The 20,534-nt window shown below is 43.3% G+C and overlaps 1 protein-coding gene across 2 annotated transcripts in view; it reads right to left on the reverse strand.

The window, feature by feature from the left end:
• The window catches only part of ANKRD50 (ankyrin repeat domain containing 50), a 78,868-nt gene that overhangs the window by 53,186 nt on the left and 5,148 nt on the right, over positions 1-20,534 (reverse strand). Inside the window, exon 2 of one of the 2 annotated variants that reach the window (XM_077279098.1) lies at positions 19,679-20,516. In XM_077279098.1, coding sequence (XP_077135213.1) covers positions 19,679-20,154 — 476 coding nt within the window. In that variant the 5' untranslated portion in view covers positions 20,155-20,516. Of the gene's footprint in view, positions 1-19,678; positions 20,517-20,534 lie in introns of those variants that run through there. The other variant, XM_077279099.1, reaches the window with a different exon arrangement.

The raw sequence follows: 20,534 nt of genomic DNA on the forward strand, positions 1-20,534 counted from the left end.
CCTCTCGGTACAGCTAAGTGTACGATCACACAATGCGTTCGTATGATGGATTCGTGATGCATCTTTTGCAACACAGATCCAAAATCATATTAAAAAAGCAAATACCGTATATACTCGAGTATAAGCCGACCTGAGTATAAACAAAGACCCCTAATTTTGCCACAAAAAAAACTGGGAAAACTTAATGATTCGACTATAAGCCTAGGGTGGAAAATGCAGCAGCTACCGGTAAATTTTAAAAATAAAAATAGATACCAATAAAAGTAAAATTAATTGAGACATCAGTAGGTTAAGTGTTTTTGAATATCCATATTGAATCAGGAGCCCCATATAATGCTCCATACAGTTCATGATGGGCCCCATAAGATGTTCCATACAAAATACGCCCCATATAATGCTCTATAATGCTCTATAAAATTTATGATGGCCCCATAAGATGCTCCATATTAAAATATGCCCCATATAATGCTGCACAAAGGTTAATAATGGCCCCATAAGATGCTCCATAGAGATATTTGCCCCATATAATGCTGCACAAATGCTGATTATGGCCCCATAAGATGCTCCATAGACACATTTGCCCCATACAATGCTGCACAAATGCTGATTATGGCCCCATAAGATGCTCCATAGAGATATTTGCCCCATGAAATGCTGCACAAATGGTGATTATGGCCCCATAAGATGCTCCATAGACTATTATGCCCCATATGCTGTTGCTGCAATTAAAAAAGAAAAAAAAAAATTACATACATACTCACCTCTCGTCGCTCAGGCCCCCGGCACTTGCAATACTCACCGGTCCTCGTTCCACCGCCGGGCGCCGCTCCGTCTTCTGCGTCCTCTGCACTGTCGTTCAGTCAGAGGGCATACACTAACCACGTCATCGCGCCCTCTGACCTGAGCGTCACAGCAGAGGATATGGAAGACGGAGCAGCGCCCGGCGGTGGAATGAGGACAGGTGAATATCGCACAATGCTGCTCACCCTCCCCATTATACTCACCTGCTCCTGGTGCGGTCCCTGGCAGCTTCCCAGATGGTCTTCCCCGGGCGCTGACAGCTTCTTCCAGTGTTGAGCGGTCACCGGTACCGCTCATTACAGTAATGAATATGCGGCTCCACCCCTATGGGAGTGGTGTCACGTCCATATTCATTACTGTAATGAGCGGTACCATGTGACTGCTCAACGCTGGAAGAAGCTGTCAGCTTCAGCATCGGAGATGCAGGGACCGCTCCGGGAGCAGGTGAGTATGTCACAGCCGCCGCTCCCCCTCCGACCCCCCTGGGACAATGACTCAAGTGTAAGCCGAGAGGGGCACTTTCAGCCTAAAAAAAATGGGCTGAAAATCTCGTCTTATACTCGAGTATATACGGTACTTACTGTGATTTTCAAATATTGAGGGAGAAAAAAAGTGTAATGCAAATACATGTTTGACTGTAAGCTAACAGTGTTAAAAAACAAACAGTTGTTTCAGAAGCAATAATTGTGCCACCCGTCATCATTCTACAGAGCAAATATTCTATCCCTTTCATTTCTATCCAGGACAGAGTATGATAATTGAGCACAAGAATTCTCGATTTCCCAATTAAATAAAAATGTGCCCTGAATAAATAAATCACAGTGAGCCCACTGAATTTAATATACTAACAAAATGCCCATGATTAAATTAAAAAAAAAAAGTCCCACACTGTGGTATATGAATTCTGAAAGCTAGACTATGCTGCTGCTTTATGTATACTAATGTAACCAAATGCTGGATTCACAGCTACACTGTTTAGTACTGCAGTATACAACAAAACAGTAATCCCTTTGTCTGCGCTTGCTGTATGCGAGACAATCTACAATTGACTCAGACAATCCATTAACTCAGAGACAACTGAAAATAAGAGAAATAGGCCTTAGAGGGGAAACCTGGAGAGAAATGTAAAATACAAGTCATATGACAACTAGGATATCATTACATCTCACATATACATATATGGCGGCTTATTTTGCAAAGTCACTTGAACCGACAATTACTCTTAAGACAGAAAGCCTACATAAGTAATATGTGTGACGAGGGCAGTAATTGGTGGGGGTGGAGGCTGGCTGATAGGGGTCCGTAAGGGAATATTACAGTGGAAAAAAGAATTTCTAGATCAGGAGGGTTTAGACTGCCAAAATCTCCACAAATGGCTACATTCAATAGCAAATTAATGTAGTGGTGGTTGAGTGTGAGAACTGCTGCGCCATTCAAATGGACAGAATCCCCCATTCTAGCGATCAGTGTGGATCTCGATTGTCCTTGTAATTTCCCCTTACCAGAAAATCCTTTTAAGGCAGACGGAACTGGGAGAATTTTTTTTCTTTTCATTTTTATGGCAGATTGGTTACGGAAGATAAATGGGGGTCTCAAATACAATATTTCCAGAATTAGAAGGATGTTTAAATGATTTATCTGCAGATTATAATGTAACATCTTCTTAAAGACATCTTCAGTAACAATCATGGTTTTGGTATGTTTGGTGCTGAATTGCCTTTTAGGCCGGTGTCACACTTGCGTGTGCAATGCGAGAAATTTGCACGAGTCTCTCGCATCAATACCCGGCAGTACTCAGGACCAGAGTGTGCGGCTGCATGTATTTCTATGCAGCTGAATGCTCCGGTCTGAACAGAGCCGGGTATTAAACGAGAGACACGCGTGAGTTTCTCGCATTGCACACGCAAGTGTGACCCCGGCCTTATGCACATCACGTTCCTGGGTCAGGAGCAGGATGATAACTGCAAAATTCCTGCGGTTATTTTTCTACCCTGTGTCCACTGCGACCTCACAAAATAACAGATACAGTGCATATAAAAAAGCTACACAACCCAGGTTGAAATTCCAAATTTGTCATTTAAAAAAAATAAATAAAAACTAATTCCGAAAAGAATAACTTCAGATCTTTCTCCATCTTTAAAGGGCCACTGTCACCCCTCCAGCCGTTATAAACTAAAAGAGCCACCTTGTGCAGTAGTAATGCTGCAGTCTAACAAGGTGGCTCTTTTAGTTTTTGTTGCTGTTATTCCCTCAATAAAGCGTTTTATAATTTTCCCCAAATACCTGTCTTTGTACCTGGAGGCAGGTCTGAAGCCTCCTCTGTGAAGCGCCCAACTGCCGTCACTCATCTCTTCTGGGGCGATGGTCGCCGCCCCCTGCGCGCTGTAATTCTTAAATCCGGCGCCTGCGCTGTGCGTGCCTGCCTGGGGCAGGCGCAGTGTTCATTGGCCGTCATAGCTCAGATGCCGGGTGCCTGACTGCGCCTGTGCGGGCAGTGCGGCCACCCTGTTGCTGAATCCCCGCCCCGCACTGTGTTATGCATTATGCACAGTGCGGGGCGGGGATTCCTGGGCAGATTCCTGCACAGACCGACGCTGGAAAGCGGGGAACCTGGGGGAGCGTCTGACAAGCGCAGTGCGCATGCCCAGTAATCCCAGCCCCGCACTGTGCATAATGCATAACACAGTGCGGGGCGGGGATTCAGTAACAGGGTGGCCGCACTGCCCGCACAGGCAGGCACGCACAGCGCAGGCGCCGGATTTAAGAAGAACAGCGCGCAGGGGGCGGCGACCATCGCCCCAGAAGAGATGAGTGACGGCAGTTGGGCGCACCTTTATTTGGCAATTAGGTATGATCTGGTGACTAAAAGTGGTCACAATATAATACATTTGTGATATCACGATAGGCACAAACCAACATAAGCAGAGTGGTTCACCCATCCCCTGTCCACAATCCAGGTCAGTGCTCTTTGGCCGTGGACAGGAGCAGAGCGAATTTCCTTACCCTCTTTGATGCCAAGCTCAGCTTATGATTAGGTGGGCTGGTGAGACGCACATATGACGTCAAACCAGACTGGTGAATGAAACGCAGAAATTAAGAAAATTTGTGCTGTTTCTGTGCACAGACAGAGAGCACTAACCTGGACCCTGGCTGCACAAGGATCCATTCTAGTCACCAGGTGTGAACATTCCACTCAGTGCCCTGCAGTCATTTTCATCTCCCTCCTACAAGGTGGAGCAAGTAAAGATCAGAATCAAAAATTCCCAGCAAATATCACCTGAGAAGGTGCTAAACGTTTTGTTTACTCTTTACTGTAGTTCATGGATCGGTTTCGGGAAAGCTGAGAAACAATGCAAAGGGGTTGTCATTTAGCTTTCCTACAACCCAACTCAGCAATTCTGGATTTATCAGTCTATACCAGGGCAAATTTTCCAAGACTCTGGCACAGCAAGGAGGCAGATAAATTACCGAAGATTACTTGGGGCTTTCTTTTCAAAGGTTCTCTACCGGTAGAACATCACTTTTTTCAACTTCTATGACTTCCCAAAAGTGTTAATATTTGATAATCCAGTACTTATCAGGTCTGCAGCCAGACATCACGTCACGTCTACAGCCGATTTCACACTTCCACACTCTAAAAACACTGGAGTTTTCCAGAGAACGTAATGCATTATTTGTCCTTGAGCTAAATGCTTCCTGACCGCTCTACCTGGGTGAGAAGGAAAATCCAATGCACTGGGACAGAAATGGCCATATAAGCTTCCATTGCGGTGAACGAACACAGTCTTATCTCCTAACTTCAGATTTCCAAACTGTTAGAAGCCGACGAGTTCAATTCTGATCATATATTCAGATTATCCAAGCTTGCAGTGGAAATTTCCAGCCTGCGATATGAGTGCACTGTATGCATAGGAATAGGAAACCTCCTGCAGAACTGTATACAAAAACAATTTTAAAGCACAAAGGTCGAGAACAGCATCCGCGTCTCAAAGCCATTCTTGTTACTGCTGAATATCATATACAGGTTACTATGGCTAAATCTACATCAATACTAAACCACACTGTGAGATGCACAAAGCACAGACAAAACTGCCCCGATGCGTGAAAGGAGCCTTGTTTTCGTGCCGAGCTTTTAAAGACTATGAAAAATTCACAGGGGCTGTAGATGTCACTCGCTTTTATCACTGTGCGCCTCTATTAATCTCAGGTCACAGACAATAATATGACATTGAGATTTGTTATAAATAACGTGGAACAATTAATAATTTATGGCGATGTAGAAATACTCAGAACATCCCAAAAAAAACCTGATATATACACACATTTTACATATTTTATTAAAATAGCCACTTTGACAAACTTTATAAAAAAAATAATTAAAATTTAAACTAATAGAATAGTATCTCTTAAGAGAAAAATGCCTCTTTCTCCACTTAAGAGCCACATTCCCCCTTTCATCTCCTGTACTGATCAGGAATATTTCTAAAATCTGTGTTGAGAGAGGAGACAGACTTTCAGCTCACTGAAACTAGGGACTAGGTTACAAGTTGATGATTGAAACCTATGGAGAGGGGGTGATGAGCATGCTGCTAGAGGCAGGTAAAGGTACAGAGACAAAGAAACATTTAGCAGAAAGAAGCAGCAGTGCTTACATATCCCAGTGCTAGATTCACAGCTACACTGCTCACTACTGATGTATAATGTCCTCCATGCTGCCACTTCTGAAAAATAGCGGAGCAGGATCTCCTTTCTGGGTCCTGGAAAGGAGATAGCAGCTGGTCTCCATCCATTACATCAGAGAGAATTCGAGATAGAGCTACCATGGGGAAAGGGCGAGGGACACATATGATAGCTTATTCTGAAAAGTCGCTTTGAATACCAAGTGTGCTTTAGATTAATACGATCTGAAACACAACTACAATAGTACCATCTGCTTATAGTCAAGCATCTGCATTATGAATACATGTGGCAACCAAAACAAGCTGCAAAAACAAAGTTGAGAATTCATTGCACTGAAAACATCAAGAAGCAAGGACTTTCTAAATATTCCCTTACCGTGGAATTTGTGAGCAAGCCGCACCACTCAAGAGCCTGAACCATGCTGTCAGGCTCATTGGCCTAGCAATGCAATATTTTCCATCATTATTAAAATATAACCAAAAAAGATGTCAGCAGTGAATTTCTGGCCAAATATTTTTTTTTTAGCAGGTCGGGTATCCATTATTTTCAGTGGGGTTCGGTCTCTGGTGGAAGTTTGGGTACTGTTCTGGTAACCAAACCAAACTTTCTAAAAAGTACGGGTCAGGTACCAGAACCTGAACTTCCACCAATCAGCCCATCCCTAGTCACCAGGGTTGACCACTTTGCTCAACCGAAAGATAACCCATAACTCGGCTGCTTCTGTATCTCCAACAACCCCAAGTTGAAAAAAGTCGGGACATGATGTTACATGGAAAGAAAACAAGAGTGCTATGATTTAGAGCTTATATATATATATATATATATATATATATATATATATATATATATATATATATATATATATATATATATATATATATATTTATTTTATTCACAACATACCACAGAAGGTGAATTTTTGACATTTTTCCATTTCATTTAAAAACAAAAATGAAACATATTTAGAACCTGAAGGCAGCAACACATCAAAAACAGTAGGGACAGGGCCATGTCTACAATTGGGTAGCATCCCCTCTTCTTTTTCAACATCTGGGAAGTGAGGAGACCAATTGCTGGAGTTTTGGGAGAGGAATGTTGTCCCATTCTTGTTTGATGTGGGATTTTAGCTGCTCAACAGTTCTGCTATTTCTGTGCTGGAATTTTTGCTCCATAATGTTTTCTATTTATTGGTGAAATGTCTGGACTGCAGGTGGCCAGTTCATCTCCCGAACTCTTCTTCTGTGAAGCCATGATGTTGTGATGGATACAGTATGGGGGTTTTGCCTTGTCTTGCTGAATTATGCATGGTCTTTCCTGACAGACGTTGGGAACATATTATTGTAAAATCTCTATATACACTTGATAATGCCTCAAAATGTGTAAGCTGCCCATGCCATAGGGAAGGGGTCAATGCAGTGCCAACCGAGGACCATTAGATCAAAAGCATCAATTATTGACTGCCAACCTTCTCCACATGGATTTCTCCAGAATCTCTCGATTCTTTCAATGATCTTATGTTTTTTATATGGTGGGATATTTAAAGACTTTGCAATTTTACATTGTGGAGTAATCTCAGAAAAATGTCCCTCAATTTTAAGACATTGTTTGATGAACTTCCGACCGTCTTTGCTTCTGAGAGACTTGGCCTCTCCAACATGCTCTTTTTATTAATTTAATTCATTTTATTAATGTTAATTACGTGACAATTGGACCATTGAAAATTGAACTCAGGCTTTATGGCCATTAGTAGCACTTACTTTTTCAGCCTTTAGTTAACCTTAGCCCGACTTTTTTGAGATGTGCTGCTGCCAATTTCTAAACGAGTTACATTTTTTCGAATGAAATGGAAAAATGTCTGACGTTCAACTTTTCATCTGTGTCCTATGTTCTGCTGTGAATAAAACATGTCAAAAAGATTTTTAAATCATGACTCTGTTTTCTGTGCAAGTCTATATCCTCTGCACCACAACAGTTCTCCGCAGTAGTGCGGATAAGGAAAGACAAGGGACTGGCGTACCCTGCTCTAGCAAGTGTCCCTAGAAGTAATCTTTGCCGCACTCGCACAAGCCTTGATGACATGGGTATTTGGATTAATTCACTAGCGAGAAAAGCCCTTTTGTGGGGATAAAACCGAACGACAGGTTCCTTTCAGTTAGTCTTTGTATATCAGGAGGCTCTTGTGCAGACTGAAAACTCTGGAGCCATGATGATGAGCTACGGAAAAAAAAAAAAAACTACAGTAAAATAAAGATCTTCACTAAGTCTAAAATCAATTAAGTGCATCTCAATATCAACAGGGATCAGGTAGAAAAACAGAAGACTACTCATATTAAAATGCAAACCGACAGGCACATGGTTTATCTTGGGCATCAGCCAAGTGGAATATCTTGCCCCTGTCTGCTCCATATACTTAATATTAGGAACATAACATATGCCAGGCATGCCCTGTTGCTATTTTTAATGTAAATGATAATTTGCAATTTCTTTAACAAAAAAAGTTATATAGGGAAAGGATAGGCCGAAAGAAAGGGATGATCACTACTGGGGGCCTGAACTCTGGGAAATTAGGGGTGTTAGTATGCATGCTAGATCATCGCTTTCTTTTCGGGCTGTCCCATAAACCGTACATAGCCACGCATTGTGCTTTGCTTGTCCCATAGACAAAGAATGAAGCAGAGGTTGAGCATGGGTACCTTTGCCCCATTCTCAAAGTTAAAGATAAAGCAAAACTTTTTTTTTTTTTGCTGATAAACATTTCACAAATTATAATAGGAATCCCCTTGTTGAACCCAAGATCTGATACACAAAATGTCTGGTGTATGGTAAGAAACTTGAGTCACGAATAAAAGTGGAATTTATGAGGAAAAAAATCTTACCACTGTAGGTCTGAATGGATTATTAGCATCTTAGAAAGGGTATTCCAACTTCAGTGTTTATCACTTATCAATTGGATATGTAATAACTGTTATATCGGTGTGAACCCCATAACTGTCTCCCCCACCAATCACCATAATAGAGACCTTCTGACTATGGTCTTCATCCCTGGCTGAGGTCATGCACCTGTCTACCCCACTCAAGTGACACTGATGAAGATAATCAAGGCTACATTGCTTTTGGTTATCTTCAGTGTTGATTGGAGTGACAGGGCACATGTGCGCAGTGATGCACCACTCAACACCTCCTGGCCGTGGCTGGGCAGTCAAAGATGTCTGGAGTGGGGAGTGGGACCCACACCGACCTATCAATTATTATCCCTACAGATGTTCGGTTTAAGGCTACTTTCACACTAGCGTCGGGCACTGCACGTCGCAATGCGTCGTTGTGGAGAAAAAACGCATCCTGCAAACTTGCTCGCAGGATGCGTTTTTTTCTCCATATACTTGTATTAGCGACGCATTGCCACACGTTGCAACCGTCGTGCGACGGTTGCGTCGTGTTTTGGCGCACCGCCGGCACAAAAAAAGTTACATGTAACTTTTTTTGTGCGTCTAGTCCGCCATTTTCGACCGCGCATGCGCGGCTGAAACTCCGCCCCCTCCTCCCCGTACCTTGCAATGGGGCAGCGGAAGCGTCCTAAGACTGCTTCCGCTGCCCACGTCGGGCATTTTTTTCACAGTATGCGTCGGTACATCAGGCCGACGCAGCGCGACGGCCCCGTACCGACGCTAGTGTGAAAGCAGCCTAAGGGTATGTGCACACGTTGCAGATTTGCCTGGGGAATTTTCTGTGCGGATTCTACATCTCTTGGCAGAAAACGCAGGTCAAAATCTGAGCTTTTTTTGCGGACTGTGCATTTTTGTTGCGGATTTACTGCGGATTTCATGCGTTTTTACCCCTGTGGAGTTCTATTATGGAAAAGATCCGCACAAAGAATTGACATGGGCTTTTTTGAATCCGCTGCGTTTTCCGTGCGGATTTTTCTGCACCATTAGCACAGTATTTTTTTTTACATTGATTTACATTGTACTGTAAATCACTTGCGGATCTGCAGCGTTTCTGCGCGGAAAAAAACGCTGCGGATCCACAGGAAATCTGCAACGTGTGCACATAGCCTAACTTACTTTCTCTGGCTGAAATATCCTTTATGAGGCTTTGCCTGGTACCACTAATTTGCCCAGATAGAGGCAACTGGTGCCAATGACATGCAATCTACACATACTTGCCAACACTTCTGCACCTTTACAATTCATTAAATGGGTGGTCCGGTCTTCTTTCCTCTATCAAACCGCTCCTCTGCCCCTTAGTTTCAGCTTAACTGACAGATCGGACCAATGTCATGGCTGTGTCACTGGCCCAACCTGTGTTCTCCCCCATTATGTAAACAGCAGTATCAGGATAGCGCAGGGGCACTGATGACAGTCGGATCAGGCCAGATTCAGAGCAGCATTTGCAAGCTCTGAAGCCAATCTTGTAAGCCTTGTGCTTCTTACCTAGGAGACTGTCCACCCTTGAAAGTACGCAGGGTGGTTGGTAATCTAGGAAACAAGAGCAATACTATAAAGTTACTCCTTTTTTAAGCACTGCTCATCTCATGTTGAAGTGAGTGATGGCGGACAAAACTTAAGGGTATGCTTCCACGTTCAGGAAACCTTTAGGATTTGCTGTGGATTGGACGCTGCGTGCAGCCACAGCATCCAATCAGCAGCGTTCAGATGTTACATCATAGTAGAGGGGATTGTATGAAATCCCGTCTCCAATATGTGTGCAGGGCTGCATCCGGCGGCCCTGCGTAACCGGACATGCGGCGCGTCTTTCCAGACTGCAGCATGTCTATTTATCTTGCGTATTCGCTGCGTCCAAAGCGCTGGGTTTCCTGAACGTAGAAACATACCCTTAAACATATGCACTTTGTGTTGTAATAATATTGACAAAATAATTTCCTTTAATTTAGCCCCTTGATGACGGGGCCAATTAACCCATTTAACAATCGCGGGCGGAGCTCCATCTCTGACTGTTAGAGGCAGGCTCTGGATGTAAGACACAGTTCACCACCTGCTTGGGTATGGGCAAGCTCACCGCGTGAACCCACTCCGCACACCCAATTCCGACTTTCAGATGTCATGAAGCGGTTAAAAAGTTTTCAAAAAAATAATTTTACATTCTTATGGATTTGCACATTGTGTCAATACGCAAACTACAATCTGTCATCAGCAGGCAGTGACAGGAGATTTTAATCTTCATCAGAATCTGGCAAATTTATCTCCTGGTTTAGTATATACACTGAATTGTCGATTTGTCTTGAGAACGAAGAGAAAGGCAGAAGGAATGTGAGCTGGAGAGAAGAGCGAGTATAGGAAGGAAGGATCACAGCGGATAACGGTACATATATGCTTATTAACTAATTGACCAACAGGTGCGATAGGATTTATAAACCTCATAAAAAGCAGTAGGGTTAATGGTTTTGATTATCGAAATGAGCGGAGTGCTTCAAGAATCCAGGTCCATGGTTCATGGTCTCCAGCAGTGGAGAGGAGCTACGGAAATTTCAGGAGTTTTCGAGATCCTAGGTTCAGCTTATGAATAGACGGGGAGGTGAGACAACACCTGTGCGTCACACACCGCATAGATGACGACAAGACAGGCCTGGACTACGGGTGCCCAAAGCATCTCTGCAACTGGTAGGACTTATTATAAAGTTGCAGCCAACATACTAAATTTTGCTCAATATTACCCTTTCCAGCAACATGTAACTGTACGTCAAGATTGCAGGTGATTTACTGCAATGTGACGTACAGTTACGTTGGAGAGATGGCGTGGGTACAGGAGCCGCCTATTATAGACCGTCATGTTCTGAGATCAGACATAGTGCCGCTAATCTCAGCACATCACCCCATCATATGCTGCCGCCAGCACTGACTGCGCCATGTGAGGAATCTGACAACGGGAAATCAATCCCTTTTTCCTCCGTCAAGCCCCACCCACTGCGGCGCCTCTTCCTTCAGCTCCGCCTCTGTCTGCGTTCTGCCTACCCTATCTTTAAGTGATTTTTACGGGTCTTTTTTTCGCTCTTGTTTTTTGCCTTAATTGTGGACCTCACGCTATGGTTTTTTTTTTGTTCACCACATACATCAGACAGTTGACTAGTCCTGCCAGTATCATTGGGTTTGGTCAGTTTTCTTCTCAGGCGTATTTATTGTAGTGATGAGGAGGCTATATGTTCACCACTGGTAGTATGAAACAATGACCATTAGGAACCAAATAGGAATAGTTTTATCTATTGCTCATATACTAAAGACAATGATATACAATTTGGGCCTCCCTGTAATTGTTTTTCTGTAAAATATCAACCTAGATACAGTATTTAACTCTTACTAGATTAAATATAGTTGACAGTTTTAGTTGAGGTCAAAATATAAACCTGTTAGGCTATGTGCACAAGTTGCGGATTTTTCGTGTTTTTATTCCTCGTTTTTTCGGCGGTTTTCCGCTGCAAAAACGTTTACATTAAGCATCCTATCACTTTTAATGCTTTCCGCAATTTTTGTGCACATGTTGCGTTTTTTTCCATGATAAAAACGCATCGCGGAAAAAAACTTAGCATGTTTATTCATTTTGCAGATTTTTTGCGGATTTCTAGCTATATTATTGCATTGGGAAGCTCTGGAAAAAAACGCACAAAAAAAGGCGAAAAAAACAGATGCGGATTTCCTGCAAAAGTAGTCCGGATTTGCTCGGGAAAATTCTGCACACTTTCCTGAAAGTGGGCACATAGTTTTAGTCACTACAGTAAGGCTAAGGCTAGCTTCACACTAGCGCTAGGCAGGGCTGCGGACGGCAGCCTTCTTCCTCCGTGAAGCCCCGCCCACTGCCGCACCTCTTCCTTCAGCTCCACCTACGTCTGCATGCGTCCGGCGTACCTATCTTTAACATTGGTTACGCAGGCCATGCGAATGTATGCGGATGCCTCCACATGCTTCGTTTTCAAGCTGCGCCGACCGCAACAAAATCCTAACATGTTGCGTTTGACGCAGGTCAGCGCAGCTTCAAGACGACGCATGCGGAGGCATCCGCATATATCCGCATGGCCTGCGTACTCAATGTTAACCCCTTTACCCCCGAGGGTGGTTTGCACGTTAATGACCGGGCCAATCTTTACAATTCTGACCACAGTCCCTTTATGAGGTTATAACTCTGGAACGCTTCAACGGATCCTGGTGATTCTGACTTTGTTTTCTTGAGACATATTGTACTTCATGATAGTGGTAAAATTTATTTGATACGACCTGCGTTTATTTGTGAAAAAAATGGAAATTTGGCAAACATTTTGAAAATTTTACAATTTTCCAACTTTGAATTTTCATGCCCTTAAATCACAGAGATATGTCACACAAAATACTTAATAGATAACATTTGCCACATGTCTTCTTTACATCAGTACAAATTTGGAACTAATTTTTTTTCATTAGGGAGTTATAAGGGTTAAAAGTTGACCAGCGATTTCTCATTTTTACAACACCATTTTTTTTTTTTAGGGACCACATCACATTTGAAGTCACTTTGAGGGGTCTATATGATAGAAAATAACCAAGTGTGACACCATTCTAAAAACTGCACCCCTCAAGGTGCTCAAAACCACATTCAAGAAGTTTATTGACCCTTCAGGTGCTTCACAGGAATTTTTGGAATGTTTAAAAAATAAAAAAAATAAAAAAATGATGAACATTTAACTTTTTCACAAAAAATTTAATTCAGATCCAATTTTTATTTTCCCAAGGGTAACAGGAGAAATTGGATCCCAAAAGTTGTTGCACAATTTGTCCCGAGTACGCCGATACCCCATATGTGGGGGTAAACCACTGTTTGGGCGCACGGGAGAGCTCGGAAGGGAAGGAGCACCGTTTGACTTTTCAATGCAAAATTGGCTGGAATTGGGATCGTTTGCAGAGCCCCTGATATGCCTAAACAGTGGAAACCCCCACAAGTGACACCATTTTGGAAACTAGACCCCCTAAGGAACTTATCTAGATGTGTCGTGAGCACTTTGAACCCCCAAGTGCTTCACATAAGTTTATTATGTAGAGCCGTAAAGAAGAAAAATCATTTTTTTTTTTTTTAAAAAAAAAAGATCTTTTTGCTTCCAATTTTTTTTATTTTCCCAAGGGTAACAGGAGAAATTGTACCCCAAAAGTTGTTGTGCAATTTGTCCTGAGAATGCTGATACCCCATATGTGGGGGGAACCACCGTTTGGGCACATGGGAGAGCTCGGAAGGGAGGGAGCGCTGTTTTGGAAAGCAGACTTTGATGGAATGTGCCTAAACAGTAGAAACAAACCACAAGTGACCCCATTTTGGAAACTAGACAGCCCAAGGAATTTAACTAGATGTGGTGTGAGAACTTTGAACCCCCAAGTGTTTCACTAAAGTTTATAACGCAGAGCCGTGAAAATTAAAAATCATTTTTTTCCCACAAAAATTATTTTTAGCCCCCAAATTTTTATTTTCCCAAGTGTAACAGGAGAAATTGGACAGCAAAAGTTGTTGTCCAATTTGTCGTGAGTACGCTGATATATGTGGGGGTAAACCACTGTTTGGGCGCACGGCAGAGCTCGGAAGGGAAGGAGCGCCGTTTTACTTTCTCAACGCAGAATTGGCTGGAATTGAGATCGGACGCCATATCGCGTTTGGAGAGCCACTAATGTGCCTAAACAATGGAAACCCCCCAATTCTAACTCGAACACACCCCTATCCCTAATCCCAACCCAAATCACATCCATAACCCTGACACACCCCTAACCCTAATCCCAACTTTAGCCCCAACCCTAATGGGAAAATGGAAATACATTTTTTTATAATTTTTCCCTAACTAAGGGGGTGATAAAGGGGGGTTTGATTTACTATTTATAGAGGGTTTTTATATCGGGTTTTTATGTTGTTTGGCAGCTGTCACACACTAAAAGACGCTTTTTATTGCAAAAAATATTTTTTGCATCACCACATTTTGAGAGCTATAATTTTTCCATATTTTGGCCCCCAGTCATGTGAGGTCTTGTTTTTTGCAGGACAAGTTGACGTTTTTATTGGTACCATTTTCGGGCACATGACATTTTTTGATCGCTTTTTATTATGATTTTTGGGAGGCAGAATGAAAAAAAAAAACAGCAATTCATGAATTTCTTTTGGGTGGGGCGTTTATACCGTTCTGCGTGTGGTAAAATTGATAAAGCAGCTTTATTCTTTGGGTCAGTACAATTACAGCGATACATCATTTAAATCATTTTTTTATGTTTTGGCGCTTTTAGGGTAAGTTCACACAGGGCGTTTTTGCTGCGTTTCTTTATGCTAATTTTCAGCTGCTTTTTACAGTACCAGCAAAGTCTTTGAGATTTTCAGAAATCTCATGCACACACATTGGGTTTTTGTGTGATCAGTATTTTGTGCTTTGCAGCATTTTTTTTTTTAAATAGGGCATGTCACTTCTTTCAGCATTTTTCCAGCGTTTTCCACCCATTGATTTGAATAGATGGTGAAAAAAAGCTGCAAATACGCAAGGTTGACTTTTCTTGCAGCGTATTTGCTGCAGAAAAGTCAAGGAGAGCCGGATATGACGTCACATTCGGCTCTGCTACATCTAGATGGCAGGCTGCATGATGCGTCCATGCAGCCTGTCATCCAGCAGAGCGGACCCAATCCCCATTCACTTGAATGGGGGGCCCGACATTACAGTGTTTGACACGGTGTCAGAAGACGGCGGGAGCGCTCAGCTGTGATCGAAGTTGTACACTTCACCTCCGATCACTGTTGTCAGCTGATGGGACTACTGCTGTTGTCAGCTGATGGGACTACTGCTCTCATCATCTGACCGCTAATTACAGTGACAGTAGGAGAGGTGCATGGGAGTTTTCATCTGCCGATCCTGCGCTATAAATAATAAAAAAAAAAACGGCATGCGTTCCCCCTAATTTTTGATAACCAGCCAGACAAAACTCACAGCTGGGGGCTGCAACCCCCAGCTGTCAGCTTCAGCAAGGCTAGTTATCAAGAATATAGGGGTCCTCACGCTTTTTTTAAAAAAATTATTTCAATAATTTAAAAAAACGGCGTGGGGTTACCCCCATTTTTGACAACCAGCCTGCTAAAGCTCACAGCTGGGGGCTGGTATTCTCAGGCTGGTAAGGGGCCATTGATATAGCCACACCCCGCCTAAAAATAGCAGCCAGCAACTGCCCAGAAAAGACACATCTATTATATGCTCCAATTCTCTTCCCACTTGCCCTGTAGCGATGGCAGGTGGAGTAATGAGGGGCTAATGTCACCTTGCTATTGTAAGGTGACATTAAGACGGCTTAGTAATGGAGAGGCGTCAATAAGACACCTATCCATTACTAATCCTATAGCAGTTAAAGGGTTAAATAAACACACAAATAGTAAGAAAAAAGTATTTTAATGAAATAAAGCACCACACGGTTTTGACCATATTTTTATTGTTTTGCCATTCCATAGCGAAGCCCTCGATTTTCTGTAATAAAAAGAAAATAAAAAAGCAAAAGTAAACTACCGGATCCGTCGTAGTCCGATCTAAAGAGTGTCCCACGCAGAATCTGGGGGAGATAAAGCTTACAAGCGGGAGGGCTGCTAATGGGGAATGAATGAGACGGAGCGGGCGCAGGCTCAGTAACTAGCGGTGACGTCACCGAGCCTGCGCTCCCTCACTGCCTGACCTGAGGGAACCTCTGCACCGTGGGAAAATGCCAGTGAAGAGGATACCGCAGGTAATCTTATGGATCTATTCTATCAATCTATATATTCATTTTATCTATTCTATCTACAGGAAGTTGTTTTTTCTCTGTGTGCACTCAACTTTATTGGCATGCACAAAGAGAAAAAAACGCATGAAAAAAAGCACCAAAAACACGACAAAAACGCAGCAAAAAAACGCACCAGAAACGCACCTAAGGCTACTTTCACACTTCCGTCTTTAGCCAAGCGTTGCAATGCGTCGTTCTGTTGAAAAAACACATCCTGCAAAGTTGCCCACAGGATGCGTTTTTTCCCCATAGACTTGTATTAGGCTACTTTCACACTAGCATCGGGCACTGCACGTCGCAATGCGTCGTTGCGGAGAAAAAACGCATCCTGCAAAGTTGCCCGCAGGATGCGGTTTTTTTTCCATAGACTTTTATTAGCGATGCAGTTGCGTCGTGTTTTGGCGGACCGCCGCCACAAAAAAAAGTTACATGTAACTTTTTTTGTGCGTCGAGACCGCTATTTTCAACCGCGCATGCGCGGCCGAAACTCCGCCCCCATCCTCCCCGGACCTTGCAATGGGGCAGCGGAAGCATTGTAAGACTGCTTCCGCTGCCCACGTCGGGCATTTTTTTTCACAGTATGCGTCGGTACCTTGGGCCAACGCAGCGCGACGGCCCCGTACTGACGCTAGTGCGAAAGCAGCTTTACCGATGCATCGCGCGTATGGACAAACGTTCCATACGTCGTGCACTGGATGCGTCGGTACGCTGGCGCTTAGCGGCGGCCGCGTACCGACAGAAATGTGGAAGAAGCCTAAACCTGCGTTTTTGGGGCAGCTTCTTTCCTGACACGATGATCAGCTTTTGCTGCAGAAAAAATAATAATTGTTTATGCATTGCTTTATTCTGAGAGCTATAACTTTTGTATTTTTTCACTGATGACGCTGTATGGAGGCTCGTTTTTTGCAGGACAAGATGACGTTTTCAGCGGTACCATGTTTATTTATATCCGTCTTTTTGATCGCGTGTTATTCTACTTTTTGTTCGGCGGTATGATGGTAACGCATTGTTTTTTTTGCAAACACTGTATTTTTCTATTAAATTTCTAAGTTTGTGCAAAGATATCATCATGATATAACCTGGACCATTAGGAGGGTTATACATGGCTTTACCAGGCCATAGTATAACCCATCTATTAAGGGTTAAGCTTAGCGGGAATAGTCCTCCCGCCAAGCTTTCCCGGTATTTTTGACTGGTAGATTGGTGGAGGCAGCACGTTGTGGGCGAAGTAAAGCTTTTTCCCCAGCGACGGCCATTGATAGGGCAATCTATTTGGTAAATACAGGAGTGCTGGGGGGAGAAGAAGAGGCAGCGATGAGGGGTTTGTTATTCCCCATCGCTGCCCCTCCCTCCCTTACGTTTTGCTTGGTCACGGGCCTGGGGTAAGTTGTTCAGGGAACTGAATGGACATGTTTTTGGAGTTGGTTACCGGGCTTGAAGCTTTGGCTGAGCAGCATTTGATTAGAAGTTTAGAGTTTGGTATGTTCATTTTTAATGAAGGCCGTGGCCAAATAATTTCCAACCAAGTCAACGTGTCTTGTGCTGCTAAGGATCTTTTACAGGGCCTGGCTGTGTAATGCCATGTATTATGCCACAAGATAACGTGATGTGCTGGACATACCACCATGGAGGAGCGTTGTGCGCCTCTTTTTTAAATGTCATGTCTATATATTCCCGCATTATTACAAGCTGTACCCTATCATTGTGGTTTGTCCTGATGAAGAGGTATGATCATCTCGAAACGCATTGACAAATAAAACCGCATCTGGTCTCCTATTGTATTTTGGATTCTCGGCGATGCGAGTTTCTTATCTACTTCCATGTCCAAGTTTGTAACTTAAGAGTAATGGCACTTTTAGGGCTCGCTCACACCACCACTTTATCGGTCCAAGTGCGATCAGACAAAACATTGGATTGCACTCTAACCAATACTAGTTTATGAGGACGGGCACATGTCAGATTTTTTTTTTTTTTACTCTGACTGCACTCACATGTCATCCAAGTACAGTCTTAAATCATCAGACTGCACTTGGATGACATCTGAGTGCAATTCGATTTTGGCTCACTGACACAATGGAGAAGATGGGAGAAATTTTGCTCTCCATCTACTCCTCCGAGGGAATCGAATTACACTGTGCCGATATTCTGATCAGAGTTTGATTATTAGTGTCATTTGCATAACTGGCTTGACTCTCTCATGAGAGAATCTATAGTCCTGTGATCCTAGCCTTAGACTGGTCGATATTTGGGAACGAGCGTTCCCAGGAACACTAGTGCCCAAGAACACTGGCCAAATTAAACAGGCTCCCAGATCACCCAACAAATAAGCAAAGAGCATGTTTGTCATGCAAAATATTTAGTCCTGCTTAAAAAAAAAAAAATTGTCCCGTGTAACTAAATTATGTGTTGGCGATAACATACAATATACATAATATTCTATGCGCACAGAACGATCTCATTAACGATTGTTCTGTGCACATGGAAGTGTAAACGGCCAGTCTAAACCGAGTGACTACATGGAGCCTAAGAATATTGTACTGTAGCTATCGGTACCACAACCCGAGTGTGTCCTGATCTACCAATAGCTCCACGTGTATGGAGACAACGAAGGCTGCCATTGCCGCTAGATTCTGGCCTGCGGATGCTCTGGGAATAGGTTACATTTCTTTTGGGGAATTCTATTTTTTCTCCCAAGATAAGGCTTCCCTTAGAATTTGGCGACATAGACAAAGTAGAAATTGGAATATGAACTATATTGTGAAGAAATTTTTTTTTTTTCATGACTTGGGAAATATTGCACAATTGCTTCAGACCTCTGTAATTCTTCAACAATAGCAAAACAGCTGTAGACGTTACTAGGGACTAAAATCTACAGAGTCTAAACAGCAAGATCTGCTATAGGTATTATTTCTGGGGGCTGTTTTTTGATCGACGTCCATAGAAGTTCAAATTGTGTGGATGCAGATAAAAGTCAATATGGCTCTTGAATTGTCCAACTAGCCCCTAACTAGTCCATGGGAATCAGCCGTGAAGGTCTACTACATAGTTTACTGTTGTCACCTTGTTGCCAATGTAACCTGCTTTTATAGTAGTAAAAAAAATGCATTAATTGGCAATAAACCACATACTTACACGCACTAAGGACATTTTTCCCAAGGAAACTTTCCACTACGGAGCTGCTGCAATAGGAAATGCAGTGGTGGATTCAGCTATTCAACCCTGTTTTGTAAAGGGTTAATATTCGCAGTATAAATTAAAATGCAAATCCACATTTTAAGTCAATCTATGGTGCAGATTATCTCTGCAGCGGGAGGATGATCTTTTGGGAAATGACATCCCCAATTCTGCTACTAATCAATACCCTATGGATTTTCTCTGGCATAAGATCTGCTGTATACACACTGACAGACCGCACGGAACTGTATAGCAAAGGGAAGGGGCCAATACTGTACCTCTTGAAGGCCTCTGATGGATTTCGTTCACATTCTCCAGGCTGTAAAAGTTTTTGGACTGAGGGCTCACTCAATTTATCCTCAAATCCCGGCATGAGCCCTCCTTGACAAATCTGCTCAACCAGTGCCCTGATGAAGTTTCCCACGCAAAGTGTATCGGAGTCTTGTGCCTTGCAAAAATGGCAGGCCAAGACCTGGCGGTGCAAGCCCCTTTGTAAACCCGCAGGGGAACTTGGCCACAGCAATTCTGTACTCAGAGCTGTTTTCCCACTGCCAGGGCCGCCAACAAAGAGTAATCCCCAGGCGGTGCCCTTGCCAGTGCTGCCTCCGTTGCTGCCAGAGTTTGCCACCAGGGACAGTTTGTTTGCTGTGCTGGAGGTGCAGGTGGTCTTCTCCTGCAGACAGTGCTGGAGCTTGTGGAAGATCCATTCCCTGCAGTAGAACGGTTTCCCCTGCAGCAAACTCGTCTGAGCCATTGTAGCTATTGGTCGGGAATCTGAACTCTCACACCGAAGCGTGTTACTTTAGGAGAATAAGCCTCGGGGCGAAAACTAGAGAGGAATTCCAGTAGTGACATATCCCAAACAAGAAAGGGCAGTGGAATGCAGGGGAATTCAATGGTTCCAGTAGATGTCACCACGCAGAGAGAGGTCGCTCACAATTCTCCATGCTTCTTCCTCCATCTTACTAAGGACCACTGAGAAGATCGCTGGTCAGAGTTCTGCGCACTTCCAAGAGTAATGCTGTTCAGATGGTTCACAAAGTCAAGTCCTCTCATCACTGCATCTGGACTTCATAGAAAGGAGCATTCCTTCTGCACAAGGAGGACACAATACATCTGGAGAAAGGGAGGGGG

The sequence above is a fragment of the Ranitomeya variabilis genome, chromosome 1 (assembly GCF_051348905.1).
Source record: "Ranitomeya variabilis isolate aRanVar5 chromosome 1, aRanVar5.hap1, whole genome shotgun sequence".
Taxonomy (NCBI): Eukaryota; Metazoa; Chordata; class Amphibia; order Anura; family Dendrobatidae; genus Ranitomeya; species Ranitomeya variabilis.